Source organism: Ananas comosus, linkage group 19 (genome assembly GCF_001540865.1).
Source record: "Ananas comosus cultivar F153 linkage group 19, ASM154086v1, whole genome shotgun sequence".
Taxonomy (NCBI): domain Eukaryota; kingdom Viridiplantae; phylum Streptophyta; class Magnoliopsida; order Poales; family Bromeliaceae; genus Ananas; species Ananas comosus.
Genome location: NC_033639.1, coordinates 1594658 through 1611260, shown reverse-complemented (window position 1 = coordinate 1611260; position 16603 = coordinate 1594658). Strand labels below are relative to the sequence as shown.

At 31.9% G+C, this 16603-nt stretch overlaps 1 protein-coding gene across 1 annotated transcript; it reads left to right on the top strand.

Annotated features, from left to right (window-relative positions):
• LOC109725081 (subtilisin-like protease SBT5.3) lies at positions 2750 to 15136 on the top strand (the record flags this gene model as incomplete). The annotated part of the gene is given in 11 exon segments (XM_020254141.1): positions 2750 to 2924; positions 3079 to 3215; positions 3311 to 3408; positions 3515 to 3622; positions 10359 to 10572; positions 10803 to 11120; positions 11885 to 11982; positions 12183 to 12428; positions 13081 to 13195; positions 13423 to 13636; positions 14299 to 15136. Coding segments are annotated over 11 exon segments (2189 nt in total), but the record flags the coding sequence as incomplete, so codon positions are not given.

The following is a 16603-nucleotide window of genomic DNA, read 5'->3' as shown; positions in this document are numbered from 1 at the left end:
TATTTTTTATTTGTTTCCTTTTTTCTTTTTTTTTGGCATTCAAATGGTAGGTGTAACTCCATTATACTTAAAACTATTCCTCCGGTCATTAGAATCATTATTAGGCTTAGTTTGGTATTTGAGGTCTATTTGACGCTATTAGATAAAATGGACTTAAGAAAAAAGCATATAGGCCCTATATGCTTCTGTATTCTCCGATGGGACAGCAGAAAATATATTATAACTGACTCATCGCAATATGCGGAATATAATATTACATACGAAAACAAACAGAATATTTTTCCATCGTACTTTCTCACCGCACGTCACGCAATCTCCCCGCAATCCCAAACGAAGCCTTTAGTCTTAAGATAATTTGAGCTTCTCCCACAAGCACTTTTTTATTAGAATCATCAGAATTACTTTCATCGTAAAAATAAAATTTTCAAATTAGAGTTTCTTCTATGTAAGAGAAATTTATGGACAAATTTGTTACAATTTGAAATCTTAATAATCAAATAACAATTAAAGATCAAATTTTACGGACCAAATTTGTAAATTAATTTTTTGCTTTACATTTCTAAAAAAATAACTTATTTATTTTTAAGTACTAAACAAATTGGACACTCAAAATTTTTATTTTCCGAATATTTTGTTGAATTTAATTGCAGATACTAGACAAATTTGTTACAATTTGAAATCTTAATAATCAAATCACAATTAAGATCAAATTTTACAGAACAAATTTGTAAATTAATTTTTTGCTTTACATTTCTAAAAAAAATAACTTATTTATTTTTAAGTAGTAAACAAATTCGACACTTAAAATGGTGATTTTCCCAATATTTTGTTGAATTTAATTGCTCTATTAGATATTAGATATTAACCATTAAAATGTTTTAGTTTTATTTGCTAAACAATGACTAATCATTGATGAATTTAATAAACTATTCAATTTAATTATCAAACTTATTCAATTCAATTAAAAAAAAAACAAAAGTTAAGAAATTACGAATTATAAAAAAAAAAGGTAAGTTTAACTTTTTTTAAAAAAACTGATTTTTCTGTTTAGTTTAATTCAAAAAAAAATTTATTTGTTAAAAATAATAAAAAAAACTACTGATAAATTTACTAAATCTCCAATTTAATTCCCCATATATCCACTCAATTCAAAATATAAAATAAAAATTAAGAAAGCGTGAAAAGCGTGAATAAAAAATCTAAGAAGTTGAGGGGTCTCCTGAAATTTTACCTTCATAAATTTTCCAAATTAGCCCTTCGGCCGGAGAGGCGCAAAAGGATGTTTATTTTACAGAAAATGACATCAATAAAAGTCAAATTAATTTTTACCCCCTTTTTTTATTTTTTGTTTTTTCCTAATTTTGTGGCGTTTAAACCAAGAAGAGAGCCTCATCTACATATATGGGAATCCGTGAAGCTTTTTTTGGAATTCTCTCTCTCTCTCTCTCTCTCTCTCATCAACAATAACAATAACAAATTAAGAGAGAGAAAGAGAGTGGGCGTCGATTCATGGTAGACCTAGTGCGCAGAAAATTTCTCTTGACGAATAATATTATGATCTATCTAATACGCGCTGAGTGTAGTTCAAATATTTGCAGTGGTGGAGTACAATGATTGAGATTTGCTTCGTGTCCATATGGACCGCCTGATCAACTGCTGTGCAAAAATTTTCTATATGCTGGAACTACAAAGAATTAGAGAGAGAGAGAGAGAGGGAGAGAGAGAGAAGTCGTAGATTCTCTATAGACCTGGTGCGTAGATAATATCTATAGTGGTCGAGTTGGCAGTTGAAATATGCATCTAAACAATCGAAACAATCGGTGTGTAGAATTTTTCTGTGCATACAGAAAATCTAAGCTCGGAGAGCTATGATAGCTCCATTGATATAGATAGCACCAAGAGCTTGTACGTGCGAATTCTCTGGAGACCTGATGCACAGAAAATTCTCGTAAACCAGTGATTCTATAGATTATCTAATTTATGTATATATATATGTGTATTTCAAACATTTATGGTGGTGGAGTTTGGCGGTTGCGATTTGTTCCCTCCCCAAATGGACGGTCTGATTAATTAGTGCGTATAAATTTTCTGCGCATTGAGTCTACGAAATTTTAGGTCAGAAAGCTATGATAGCTCTGTTGATTTAGATAACACCAAGAGAATGTACGTGCGAATTCTCTGTACACCTGATGCACAAAAAATTCTCGTAAACCAACGATTCTACCGTTTATCTAATTTATATATGTGCATTTCAAACATTTATAGTGGTGGAGTTTGACGTCTGAGATTTATTCTATCTTCAAATGGACGGTTTGATTAACTGGTACGCACGAATTTTTTATGCATTGGGTCTACAGAAAATGAGATCTCATCTTAAAGAGGTTTGACTATTCCACTAATTACACGCAACATCAAGAGAGAGAGAGAGAGAGGTAGAGAGCGTAGATAGAGGCGCAAATTCTCTACAGATGTAATAGATATTCGATAAGGTTTTCCAACTACAGGGCGGCGCATATCAATTATCGGCGGCAGTTTCGTCATCATATGGACAGTCAGATCAACCAGTGTAAAGAGAATTTCTGCGCATCGGTTCTACAAAGAATCTACATCTATAAAAGATAAAGTAGTTAGAAGAAGATAATTCCTTCTATTTATTTTTCCTTTTTAATTTTTTCCCAAATATATTGTATATAATAATAATATAATGTAATATTCTCTCTAAGCCTATAAAACAGGGGAAAACAGAGTACATACACATCTCTCTACATCTCTCTCTCTCTACATCTCTCTACACAAGGCCAAAGTAGAGAGAGAAACAAGAGAGAGAGAGAGAGAGAGAGATGAGGAGATCATCAACCACACTTCTCTTTGCCTTTTTCCTCTCCCTTCTTCTTCTACAGAGGCCCATTTATGCATCTAAAAAGGTACAATAACAACACCTCCTCTGTTTCTTCTCCTTTTCTTTTTTTTTCCTTTTTTTTTTTTCTTTTGGTGCTGCATCTTGAATATAAATTTTTTCTTTTAATCTCTCTCTTTCCATTAAGGAAAAAAATAAAGTTTCTAATTTTGATGTTGTAGTCCTATGTGGTGTACCTTGGAGACCACATCCATGGTGCAAGGGAGTCTCCTTCAGAAGTAGAAGGAGAAGAAGAAGAATCATACAACAAAAGAGTAACAGAGTCTCACTATGATCTCCTCTCCTCTGTTTTAGGAGAGTAAGTAGTAGTTAGCAACACTACTTCTTTCATTATCATCTCTTTTAAATACAAATAAAACATCATATATTTACTTACATCTAACCACAATGCAGCAACAAGGAGGCCCAAGATGCCATATTCTACTCCTACACAAATTACATCAACGGATTCGCGGCGATGCTCGAAGAGGATACGGCGAACGCAATCGCAAGTACGCAAATATATATATATCAACATATCTATCTATCACTTTTATGATCAATGCCTCAATCTTATGATGATCATAATTTTTTTTTCTTTTTTTTTTTTTCTGGTAGAGTACCCTGGGGTGGTATCAGTGTTTCCAAATAGAGGGCACAAGCTACACACAACAAGATCATGGAAATTCATGGGGTTGGAGAGAGATGGTGCAGGTGCAGTTGCAGGTGCAGTTGCAGGGGACTCACTGTGGACTAGGGCAAGGTTTGGAGAGGACACCATTATTGCAAACCTTGATACTGGTAATTTTTTATTTGCTTTTTGAAAATTAATTCATTTTATTATTATATTATTGTTGTAACTTTTATTTTCTCCCCTTTTTTTCTCCTTTTTTTTTCCTTGTTTTTTAGAGGTCATTGTGGATAAAAATGCACTAGTTTTAATTGGTTTGCAAATTAGCTAGTTATGTGCATTTCAAGATTTTTTTTTTTTCTTCTTCTTTTTTTTTTTTGGAGGTTATTATAAAGTTGCACTAATTTTAATAGGCTTACAAATCATTTATGTGTATTTTATGATTTTTTTTTCTTCTTTTTTTTTTGAGGTTTTTATGGAGTTGCACTAATTTTAATAGGTTTAAAAATTATTTATGTGCATTTCATGATTATTTTTTTCTTCTTTTTTTTTTTGGAGGTTATTATAGAGTTGCACTAATTTTAATAGGTTTGCAAATTATTATTTATGTGTATTTCATAATGTTTATTTTTCTTTTTTTTTTTAGGTCATTATAGAGTTGCACTAATTTTAATAAGTTTACAAATTATTATTCATGTGTATTTCATGATGTTTTTTTTCCTTATTTTTTGAGGTCATTATTGAGTTGCACTAATTTTAATAGGATTACAAATAATTCATGTGTATTATAGAGTTACACTAATTTTAATAGGTTTACAAATTATTTTTGTATATTTCATGATATTTGTTTTTTTTTTTTCTCTTTTGACCAACTATATATTATTTTCTAAAGTTTGAAAAGTTTCAAAAAAAAATATAAACTATATAAATTTTTCAATGACTCTAATTTTTCTTAACAATTTTCGGTTTTGTCGAAGCTAAATGACTCAATTGCCCCTCTTTCTTTTGAATGCTTGGATTATATCTAAGGGCATTTGAGTCATTAGAAATAATTGGTTGATTAAAATTAACTAAAAAAATAGTATATAATTTATTTTTAATTTTTAAAACTTCGAAGATGATCTTTAATTTCTAATAAAAAATTAAATTACATCTTTGGGAAAAGTACAAAAATGCAACAAATTTTTTGCCCTAATTAATCAAGTTGCTTTTTGGATGCTACATTGCTTTTGAATAATGTACTTTTTGTCACATTAATTAATAATTAATAGCAATTGTTTTTGTTTGTTTAAATAATTATTAATTGACCACAAAAAGTGGTGAGAGAAAGAGGAAAGAGTTCTAGAAGTCTCATTTTTTCACTTTACTCCCTTTCTTTTGGGCTATTTGAGGAAAACCCCCTTCCTTCCCTAATAATATTTTCTTAGGTAAAAATGCATGGAGACCCCCTCAACTTTTATTTTTGTGATTGAGACCTCTTCTGCTTCTGACTTGTTGTCAGCTATTAACTCAGCTAAAAAGTGTTTAAATTTATCGAAATTGGTTAAATTACTGATGAATTTGAGAGACTCAATTCGATTCTCAATTTTTTAAAGAAAAAAAGAAGTTGAGCGGGGGGCCATTTTCAAAATATCCTATAATTGAAGGGTTGTTCATTTATTTATTTATTTATTTATTTGTTGCACATGTGCATGGGTTGACTTTAAATTGGACCACTAGAGCATATATAAAGAATAGTGAGAGGGTCCTTCTTTGACAAAGCCAATTTTTATTTGTTCTTTTTTCTTAAAAAAAAGAACTTCTTTTCTTTTTTCTCTTTTTAACTTTTCGAATTTCTTTTTTGGTACATCTTTTTATCCTACATCTTTTTCTTGTTCTTTTTGAGCTTTTATTTATTTATTTATTTATTTATTGGGTACAAATGTATGGAGACCACCTCAACTAAAGCTTTCATTTTCTTGGTCCATATTTTTTAAAACTTTTGATGTTTTAGAATTCAGTGATTTTAGTTAAACAAATAAAACATTTTATCAAATTCACAGATAAGTCATTAGTTTTAAACTTTTTAATCCTTTTTTAATAAATAAATAAAATTAAATATATTAGTGCTAATAGCCAACAGAGCCATTAAATGTAACAAAATTTTCAATTTAACTAGCTAAAATAACTCAAATTTAAATTAGAAAAAAAATATTAAAGTTGTGGTGCCCACCTCAAAAATGGCCTTTAGTTGAGCTATTAAATTTAACAAAACTCAAATTAAAAAACCATAAAAGTTGAGTGGCCTGTTTCAAGAAACCCTATACTTGAGGGGTTCTCCGCATATTTAAACTCTTTCTTTTTTCTTTGCTGGCGTATAGAAAATCTCCCTATAAATACCTATTCTTTTTATTCTTTTATATAACTTTCAAAAATTTATATTTTATCTTTTTAAGATTTTAAGTTGATATATTTAGTCCCTATCTTCAGGTTCTGTCATGATTCCTTCTACTTTTTTATTTATACCAAAATATTTTTGGAAATGACAAATACATTTAAAAAGTTTTTTTCTTCTTATATAAAAAATAAGGGTTTTGCGTTCTTTTCATTAATACCGTAACTCCTTTTATGAAATTTTTAGGGGAAGAAATGTTAATTTTTGAAAGGCAGAAAAAAAAAAAGATATTTATATAAAAATTTTCTATATTTTAACCCTTTTTTTTGTGAACTGAATAAAAGTTTATTTTTTAAAAATTTTAAAGGCGTAAAATATAAGTTTCGAAAGTTAAAAAGAAAATAAAAAATAGACATTTGGAGAAGAATTTTCTATATTTTAGTCTTTTTTTTTTTGTGGGGTGAATTGAATGTATGTTTTTGNCTCTCTCTCTCTCTCTCTCTCTCTCTCTCTCTCTCTCTCTCTCTCTCTCTCTCTCTCTCTCTCTCTCTCTCTCTCTCTCTCTCTCTCTCTCTCTCTCTCTCTCTCTCTCTCTCTCTCTCTCTCTCTCTCTCTCTCTCTCTCTCTCTCTCTCTCTCTCTCTCTCTCTCTCTCTCTCTCTCTCTCTCTCTCTCTCTCTCTCTCTCTCTCTCTCTCTCTCTCTCTCTCTCTCTCTCTCTCTCTCTCTCTCTCTCTCTCTCTCTCTCTCTCTCTCTCTCTCTCTCTCTCTCTCTCTCTCTCTCTCTCTCTCTCTCTCTCTCTCTCTCTCTCTCTCTCTCTCTCTCTCTCTCTCTCTCTCTCTCTCTCTCTCTCTCTCTCTCTCTCTCTCTCTCTCCCCCCCCCCCCCTCCTGTATGTGTGGATAACGTTCTCTTCGAGAATAGTTTCAGTAAGACCGTCTAAGGGAAGGTGAAACTTCCCTAACCCGGGTTAGGGAGTAGGAATTTCGAGAGTCTAAGTCCGGTGTGTGGACGGTGTTGGTGTGTGTGTGTGAGAGGTTTATTTTGTTATTCTTTTCGATTTTATATATATATTTTTTTAGGAAGATATTTATAGACAAACATATGATAAAAAAGAATCGAAAATTTTTGTATGTAACACGGGGGAATTTTATAGTCTTTTGTTCGAGAGTAAGTTAAGTGGTGTTTTTTTTTTTCTTTTCTTTTCTCTCTCTCTCTCTCTCTCTCTCTCTCTCTCTCTCTCTCTCTAGGCATATTGCATTATATAGTCCTTTTCATATGGAAAATTCTTTGGGCCCCCTCTTATGGTTGGGTATACCTAATGTTTGGTCAGTGCTATCCTGTGTCTTTATAATCTGATCATCTGTCTGTGTTTAGGCATATATTTCAGTATATACATAGTTTTCTTCATATGGGAACTCCTTTTGACCTTTCTTATTCGTATTGGTCTTTATTGTATAAATGAATCTGTGCATCCTGATCCCTCTCTCTCTCTCTATCTCTCTTTGTGCATGTATTAGTATGCCGTCGTTTTCAGATACTTTTTTTTTTAGATTTCTCTTATTGATATTCCTTAATATTTTATCAGTACTGTATAAATAAATTCGTACATTCTGATCTCTCTCTCTCTCTCTCTCTCTCTCTCTCTTTGTGTGCGTGCGCGTGCGCATTCTTTAGATCTCTCTTATTGATATCAATCCCGTCTGTACTGCATAAATAAATTCTTGCATTCTGATCTCTCTCTTTTTGTGCATGCATTAGTATACAATCCTTTTCATGTGAAAAAATTTTTAGATCTCTCTTATTGATATCTCTTAATATCTTGTCTGTACTGCATAAATAAATTCATACATGTTGATCTCTCTCTCTCTCTCTCTCTCTCTCTCTCTCTCTCTCTCTCTCTCTCTCTCTGCATGTACTAGTATGTTGTCGTAACGGTATGAAACGTATGAAAAAATTTTAAAAAATTATCATGAAATGCACATATTACTACATTTTAATTTGTTACCTACTATGTATTGCTTTTTACTAAGTATTATTTTGCTTATATATAGTTAAAGAGAGTTGGAGATTAAACAAAAAACCTTGAAAACTTAACATTTTTATATGTGATTATTAATATATATGGGAAGTCCCAAACTCATTAAATGTAGATGGTAATTCATTTATATGTGATTATTAATTTTCATCTTATTTTTCTATTTTCCTTTATTTTATTTTATTTATTATTACTTAATTTGCATTGAAAACTTAACATTTTTATTAAAAGATGATGCACCTGCACCATGTCCATCATTAGTTGCTTACTTTTTAATTATCTTGGGTTTAATATATAGAAGAACAAAATATAGTAATACTATAAAATAATTTTCACTGTGTTTGCATTTTTTTTTGTTTTTTATTTTGCAATAATTACTTCTAAACTATTCACATATTTTACTCTCCTAAAAGGTCAGAGGCTGTATCATCTTCCTTTTTTTTCTTTTTTTTTTTCTTTTTTTTTAAGGCACAAAGTAGGAGTAGCGATGTAAATGGATCTGGGTTGGTGAAGCTTCTGCCCCGTGCCCGATCCGTTTAGAATGGGGCAGTAAATAGAAGCCAAAAATATAGGAAATGATAACATGTCGAAATCTTTCCCAATTCGCCAAAAAAATAGCGCGGGAGATAGGAGATTTCTTCTTTTTTTTTATCACTCATCTAGATCTGTCAAAAATCAGCTAAGAATTCGCTCCCGCTTTCATTGAAACAGTAAGCTGAGACAAAAAAAAAAAAAGATAAAAATTTTACGTGTCCCAAATCTGCCTCCTCTCAAAAACTGACTCCATTTACATTTCTAAGTAGGAGATAGAATCCAAACATGTAGATCTACGATTTGAGATCTAATCAATTGTATTAAACAGTGGCGATAAAATAAATAAGCTTTAATGAAATTGATCATGTTGTTTACTACAAGGATATATGGTTAGGTAATATTAGGAACTCAACTTAAATTTTTACAATTAGTCCCTTAATTAGCATGTTATAAAAAATAAAATAAACAAATGTGAAAAACATGTCATCACATATAGTACCTTTCATTCAAAAGGAAAATAAATTAGAGAAGTGTCATTCTCATGAAATTAATAAATTAGTGTTTGTTTTTTTTGGTAGTTCCTTATCATTTGACCAATGTCATGAAACTATTATTATAATTTTAAGTAAAATCTATTAATATTCTAACAAAATATAATAACTAAAATAAGAATAAGATAGAGTGTAGGTGTCTTTTTCAAAATGGCATATAGTTGAGGGGTTCTTCATGCATTTTTTAAAATCTATATTATTTTTCTAGGGTTTCTCAATCAAGGGAATGGAAATAGTCAATAAAAGGAGGAAGAAAATTTTTATTTAACAACTAGGACATTTTATTTTTCTTGAACAACTAAAACACCTTAAATTTCTAGATCCAACTAATTGTTCTAGAAGCTATGGCAAATCCCCAACACATTAAAAATACTAATTTTATGCATCTTTGACTTTGAGATCCACAACATTAATTCCTTTTGAATCTTGAGACCCATTAAAATATTTTCCTAAGACTATGATGCCAAAATATTTTATTTTATTTTATTTTATTTCTTTTTTTGTATGTTTATGTGTGTTTGATAGTAACCTAGTCAATTGTTTTATTTTGATTATTATTAGGCTTAATTATATTATATATACTGTATTTTGCAGATTTTTTTTTTCACTTTATATAATGTACTATTTTTTTTATTTCAAAAGTTCTATTCCTACACTATACGCAATAAACCTATAAATATATATAAAAGCAGTTAAAAGTACTCATTAAAAGTGATTAAGTATATATATTAAACTCATTTTGACGTTAAACGTAATAAAATATAATAAAATATATAAAAATTTTTATCTAAGATTTGTTAACATAAATATTGGCTAAAAAAAAAATAGTTTAGTGATATCTATGAGAAAAAAAAAAATAGTATGTAGTAGAAAAATAAAAAAAAATTTAATACACAATGTGGGGATTAATAAAATACAATAATATCATGGTGTCTTTGGCAAAAAAAAAATTATATAATATAGCAAATAAAAATAACACTAATGTACAATATAGTAGAGTGCAATTAATTAAGCCTATTATTTTTTTATGGCCTTATTTAGTCCTACTTATGTTTCAGCTTTTCATTATCTTAGTAAATTTTAGAGTGTTTCAAAATTAGAAAATCCAAAAATTTGTGTTGTGGAGAGAATCCAAACTGCGGGGAATCCCAAATACTCTAATTTAAATTTGAATAAAAAGTAAAAATGTTATATTCGTAAAATAGGTAAAATGTATGAATAATCCCAGCACTATTCCATTATTGCACTAGTTTTCACTTAAATATTTCAGTTTCTGAACTTTCACATATATATTTATGTATATATCAATAGTTTTAACGACTGTCGCATACTGAAGGAAACTGATTGGGGCGCGGTACTTCAACAAAGGCTACGCCGCATTCGTTGGTGGGTTGAACTCGACCTTCGACACGCCGCGCGACACCGACGGCCACGGCACGCACACGCTCTCCACCGCCGGGGGGTCCTTCGTCCCCGGTGCCAATGTCTTTGGGTATGGCAACGGCACCGCTAAGGGCGGCTCACCCCGCGCCCGCGTCGTTGCCTACAAGGTAGCAAAAAGATATATAAAATCTAGTAAATCTATTCCTTTCTCTCTCTCTCTCTCTGTTAGTCGACGGGTTAAAGTCAACTTTTTCGATATAAAAATAACAATTCTATAATATTTATTTTCAATTCTAATAATTCTATTTGATTTTTTACGATATTTTTCGTGAATCTCAAATTGACAATAACTTTATACTTCCTTTTGTGTTTGTTTTTATTTTCTGGCTATGGCTAGGTTTGCTGGCCGCCGGTCAACGGTAGCGAGTGCTTTGACGCTGACATCCTTGCGGCCTTCGACGCTGCCATCCACGACGGTGTGGGCGTCATCTCCGTCTCCCTGGGCGGCAACCCCGACAGCTTCTTTGACGACGGGCTGGCAATCGGGTCGTTCCACGCCGTTCGGAAAGGCATCACCGTCTCATGCTCGGCCGGCAACTCCGGCCCAATGCCCGGGTCGGTGTCGAACACCGCGCCGTGGATATTCACGGTCGGCGCAAGCACGATGGATAGGGAGTTCCCCGCGTACGCTATATTCGGTGATAAAAAACTTAAGGTAGGAATTTGTTTCTTCTGCTGTCTTTTCTAGGGTTTATAATTTTTGACTCGAACTTTTTGGATCAGTTTTGGATCATCTGCTTTGAGAAGTCCTGGTTAGTTGATATGTTCAGTCGTTTCTGACTGATGGTAATGATTAGGCAAGATAGTGTTTCTAAAATTTAATAACTTGACAAGTCAAAACCAAGAATACATAGTGTCATAAATATTTAATTATTATTTTTAATTTTATAATATAGGAAAACTATATATTTTATTCGAGCATCATATCTAATTATAAAAATACTGATTTATAGACGATATTAAGTAGACATAAATTTTCAAGTTTTATTTCCTATATAAGACTAATTTATCCTAACAACAATCAAATCAGCTTAAATTATTGGATATTAATATGACTTGATTAAAACCGACCGGTTCACCAATTTGATGATCGAACCACTGGTTCGAACAATTCAAAGCGAATTTTTTGACTTATATGGTTTAAAGAGTATAACCAAATTGCTTTATAGACTGGGTCATGGTAGAACTGGTCGAATCGGCCAGTCCAACCCGATATTTAACTTTTTGCTGACATATATTTGGTCATTTCCCGCTGGGGAGGATAGTGTTTCGAAAATTTAACTGATTGATGGGTTGGGTCGGCTTTCGAATGATCCGATTTGACCCGATACATTGCCACCCTTCAAAAAAAAAAAAAAAAAAAAAATCTTTTGTAGTGATTATTTTATTAAATGTACTAAATAAAATTTTATTTAACAGGGGCAGAGCCTTTCACCCACTAGATTGGCTAAGAATAAACTGTACCCAATGGTTAGCTCCAAGGATGCCAAGGCCGCGAACCAATCGGAGAACGACGCGTAAGCATCAAATCCCCCAATCACAATCCCCCTTTCCATTTTAGATTTATGAATATTTTAAAGAAAGATATGCCTATTTATATTTTAGGGTTTGTAGGGGTGTTCATGTAATTCAAGAATTTGCACGCGTATACGCGCAAAAAATTTGAATTCAAATTGATTTAAACTCAAATTTGTCGAATTTGTGTGTGCTGATGCAGGGAGTTGTGCTTCTTGGGGTCTCTGGACCCAAAAAAGGTGAAAGATAAGATAGTCGTGTGCCTGCGAGGGATAAACGCGAGGGTGGAGAAAGGGGAGGCAGTGCTCGAGGCCGGCGGGGCAGGGATGGTTCTTGCCAACGATGTCACGACCGGGAACGAGATCATCGCCGACGCACATGTCCTCCCCGCGACCCACATCACCTACTCCGACGGCAAAGTCCTCTTCTCCTACCTCCAGTCGACTCAGTAAGTAATAATCAGTCCTCAAAGCTCGTCTCAAAGGCTCAGTCATAACTGTTCATCGATCACTCCTTAAACACAAATGAGGTAACAACGATCAAAGCTTATCTAAACTATGCATTGTCTTGAATCGACTATCCAATCTTTCAAAATTTTGATTATATTTACAAGTTTAGTTATCGTAGTTTATACAATTCTCACAACTATAAAGTCAATAGCGCAAGCAATCAGCTTAAATTTTTAAGTCAAAGTATCGTCGACCGACTCAAATCGAACAAATTGCAAGGTCGGATTAGAAAAATTAAAATTTTGAAAGATCGACTAGTCGATTCAAAATGTCCCCTAGTTTAAGTAAGTTCTGCACGTTTTTACCCACAAAGAATAGTAAATGATCACACGAACTGAAAAAATAATGAATAATTGATACTATATCTGTGAATGGATTGTCATTGGATATATAAGAGAACTCCACCTTAGTAATAATAACTGGGTTTAAGCATTTTGGGCCCAACGAATTATTATTGTTATATATTATCTTTTTCGCTCTTTCTTTACGAGAATTAAAATCAAATGATTAGTGTTTTTGTTTTTCATTGAACCTAGTTTTTTTTTTTTTTTCTAATTTTGCTTTAATTTTTTTTATTTTTAAATTTTTTAGGTCACCTCATGGATACATCACCAAAGCAATAACAGAGCTCAACACAAAACCAGCCCCATTCATGGCTGCATTTTCCTCACAAGGGCCAAACACAGTTAACCCTGAGATCCTCAAGGTTTGTTAAAATTATTATTAAGTAAAAAAAAATGTATGGAGAGACCCCCCTCAACTATTTTTAATTTTCTTTGTCCCCCTCTATTTACATTCCTTTAAAGATTTGTTTAAAAAAAAAAAAAGAAAAGAAAATTGTATAATTCATGTATTTCTTTATGCAATTTTAACTAAATTTCAATTTATTTATTTTGTGCTAAATTTACTTATAATTATTTTTTATTTAAAAAGCCCGATATCACCGCACCCGGCGTTAGCGTGATCGCCGCGTATACGAGAGCGTCGTCCCCGACCGGGCTCGCGTTCGACCACCGCCGCGTCTCGTTCAACTCGGACTCGGGCACCTCCATGTCGTGCCCTCACATTTCCGGCGTCGTCGGGCTTCTCAAGACCCTGTACCCTCGTTGGAGCCCTGCGGCAATCAAATCGGCTATCATGACCAGCGGTAAGAATATTTCACGAAAATTATACTTATACTCTTTTTCTCGATATTTTAAAATTTAAAATTCGGGACGTTCCGGCCGATTCGACCGTGACACGCTTTAAAAAAAACGGTTCGGTTCATTCTTTTGAATCAGATAAGCCAAAAGTCCGCTTTAAACTATTCAAACTGATGTCTCAACCAGCGAAATGGTGAACTAGTCCGATTTTGATCAAACTTCTAGATTTTTTTTTTGATTAATGTAATTTATAATAATTTTATTCATGATAGATTTTGTAGATTTTATGTTCTATAATAAAAATTAAAACTTGAAAACTTATACCTACTTAATATTGTTTAAAAATCAGTATTTTATAATTAAATATGATACTGGATAATACAATATTTAATTTTTAAGACAACCATATATAGTATAATATTTTATAAATTTTTTTACAGGATGTATTTGCACTTAGATAATCTCTAAGGGATATAAATACAAAAGTTACTTAGAAGGTAAAAGGTCAAATCATTGGTGTCAAAATTGCGAACTGGGGCATTATGATAATTTTACTCCGCATACGATTATATAATTTTTATATTCGGTATTATTATTATTATTATTATTCTTTTATTAGAATCAATTTTTTTATAAATTTTTATAATTTTATTTTATTTATTTGCAGCGAGAACACGAGACAACAAGGAAGAACCGATGCTGAACTCGTCATTTGTTCGGGCCACACCGTTTAGTTACGGTTCAGGCCATGTTCGACCGAATCGGGCCATGGACCCGGGTCTCGTTTACGACCTAACCACGTCCGATTACTTGAACTTCTTGTGCGCCCTAGGCTACAAGGCGGATCAACTGGCCTTGTTCACAACCGGCACCGCACCGTACAAATGTCCGGCCAAACCGATCCGACTTGAGGACTTCAACTACCCTTCGATCACTGTCCCGAACCTGTCGGGCTCGATCACGGTTAGCCGTACCGTGAAAAACGTCGGACCCCCGGGCACGTACACAGTTCGGGTCAGACCACCTAAAGCGATTCAAATAGCAGTCCGTCCGAAGAGCCTGAAATTTGATTCTGTGGGCGAGGAGAAAAAGTTTCAGGTCACTCTGAAGGTCGAAAATCGTGCCGCGGCCTCAGATTATGTTTTCGGGGTATTGGTGTGGTCGGACGGAAAACGCTACGTGCGGAGTCCTCTAGTGGTGAAAGTAGCAAGGCGGAAACCCTAATTAGGCGTCATTTTTCTTTTTTAAGTTTTATTATTGCCATGAATTTATTTTTTGGGGGTTTTTACGGGACAATTGTAGAAATAAGTGGTTTATTAGGGTTTAGGATTTGATTCTTTAGGGGGGTTTCAATAATGGGAGTGTTGAAAAAGTAGTTGTTTGGAAACTTTAGGCTTTGTTTTCATCCTTTCTCAATTCTTATTTTTCTAAGTTGTAAAAAATGATTCAGTTCATTTTTTTCAATTTGAATAATATGTTTTTAGGATAACCTTCAATTTTTAGTATCTTAATCCGAACTCAACCCGAACCCGAGTTGATTTTACATTATATAATATATACAGATGTTTGATGTTATATTTGAATTTGTATTTAAAAAAAAAATAGACTTTAATATAATATGTTCCCAAATATGGTGAAGAAATTAATTGTTTCGAATTCGGGATTCTAGTTTTTCAGGTTCGGTTTTGGATATAAACTTTCAAAATTCGTCGGATTCGACTTCAGGTTTCGGGTTTGAATTTGGATTTTGAAAACCCGCATGAAAACAAATTAAATTAAATTAGAATTTTATTAGGACATCCTCGAACTTCTGATTCTTTTGATTTAGTTTGTTTTAATCAAATTAAATTAGAATTCTAAATTTTTGATTCTTTTATTTTTATAATAATTCTTAAATTAAGTTTCAAAATTACTCAAATCAAAATAACTAAAGGTTAAATTAAGGACCACCACAAAAAATGAAAAAGGAAAAAAAAAATAGAGGGTCCTTTTGAAACTTGCCAATAATGGGGTACCTCTAAACATTTTTTACTTAGGTTTATTTATGATACAAATAAATGAATTTAAAACATCCAAATCCTAAAATAAATAACAAATAAATTTAAACTATATCTCAAAACTTTGTTCATGTATGTTATAATCTAAATAAATTTATATATATATATATATATATACATATATATTTTGATAATGTTTTTATCTTAATATGGAAAGAGATTTTATTTAGGATTTAAATACACTTGAAATATCCAAATTTTCACCTATTTATACAAAACTATCTAAACTTTTTAAAATTTATATTTCTCACCTAAACTTTTACAATTTTACAATTGACCCCCCTTAGTTTATATTTTCATAATTTAAAAAATAGCCGAAAAATAATAAAGAATACATGCCGACAATACAGATTTTTTACATCAAAATTAATTTCTACGGTACCGAAAATTAATTTTTACAAATTAAATGTAATAATTATAGTCAATTTTACTCACGAAAGTAATTTTTCGCATTAAATAGAAACAATCATAAAATCAAAGGATTATCATAAAACAAATTAAAAAATATTGAAGGACCCATTTCAAAATACTCTATTATTGGGTACTTCAATACATTTTTACCTAATTAAGCCTAATTAGACCTGGCAATCTCGACCCATACTCGCGGGTGCCCGTGGGTTACCCGCAAATTTGCTGGTATGAGTATCAACTTTTCGAACCTAAAAGATTACGGGTAAAATGAGTGGGTACCCATTAAGCTGTGTGCATTTTGGGTAACCCGCGAGTACCCATGGATACCCGCATATATATTTTTTAATTAAAAAATATATTTTCTTAATTAAAATACATATATTTTTATTTATCCATCCTAAAAATTCTAACCATAATTTCTTATCGCGTCTTTTATATTACGAAATTTTTTTATTTTAAGACTTTAAATATTTTTATTGTATGTTATGATATTTTAAATAATGA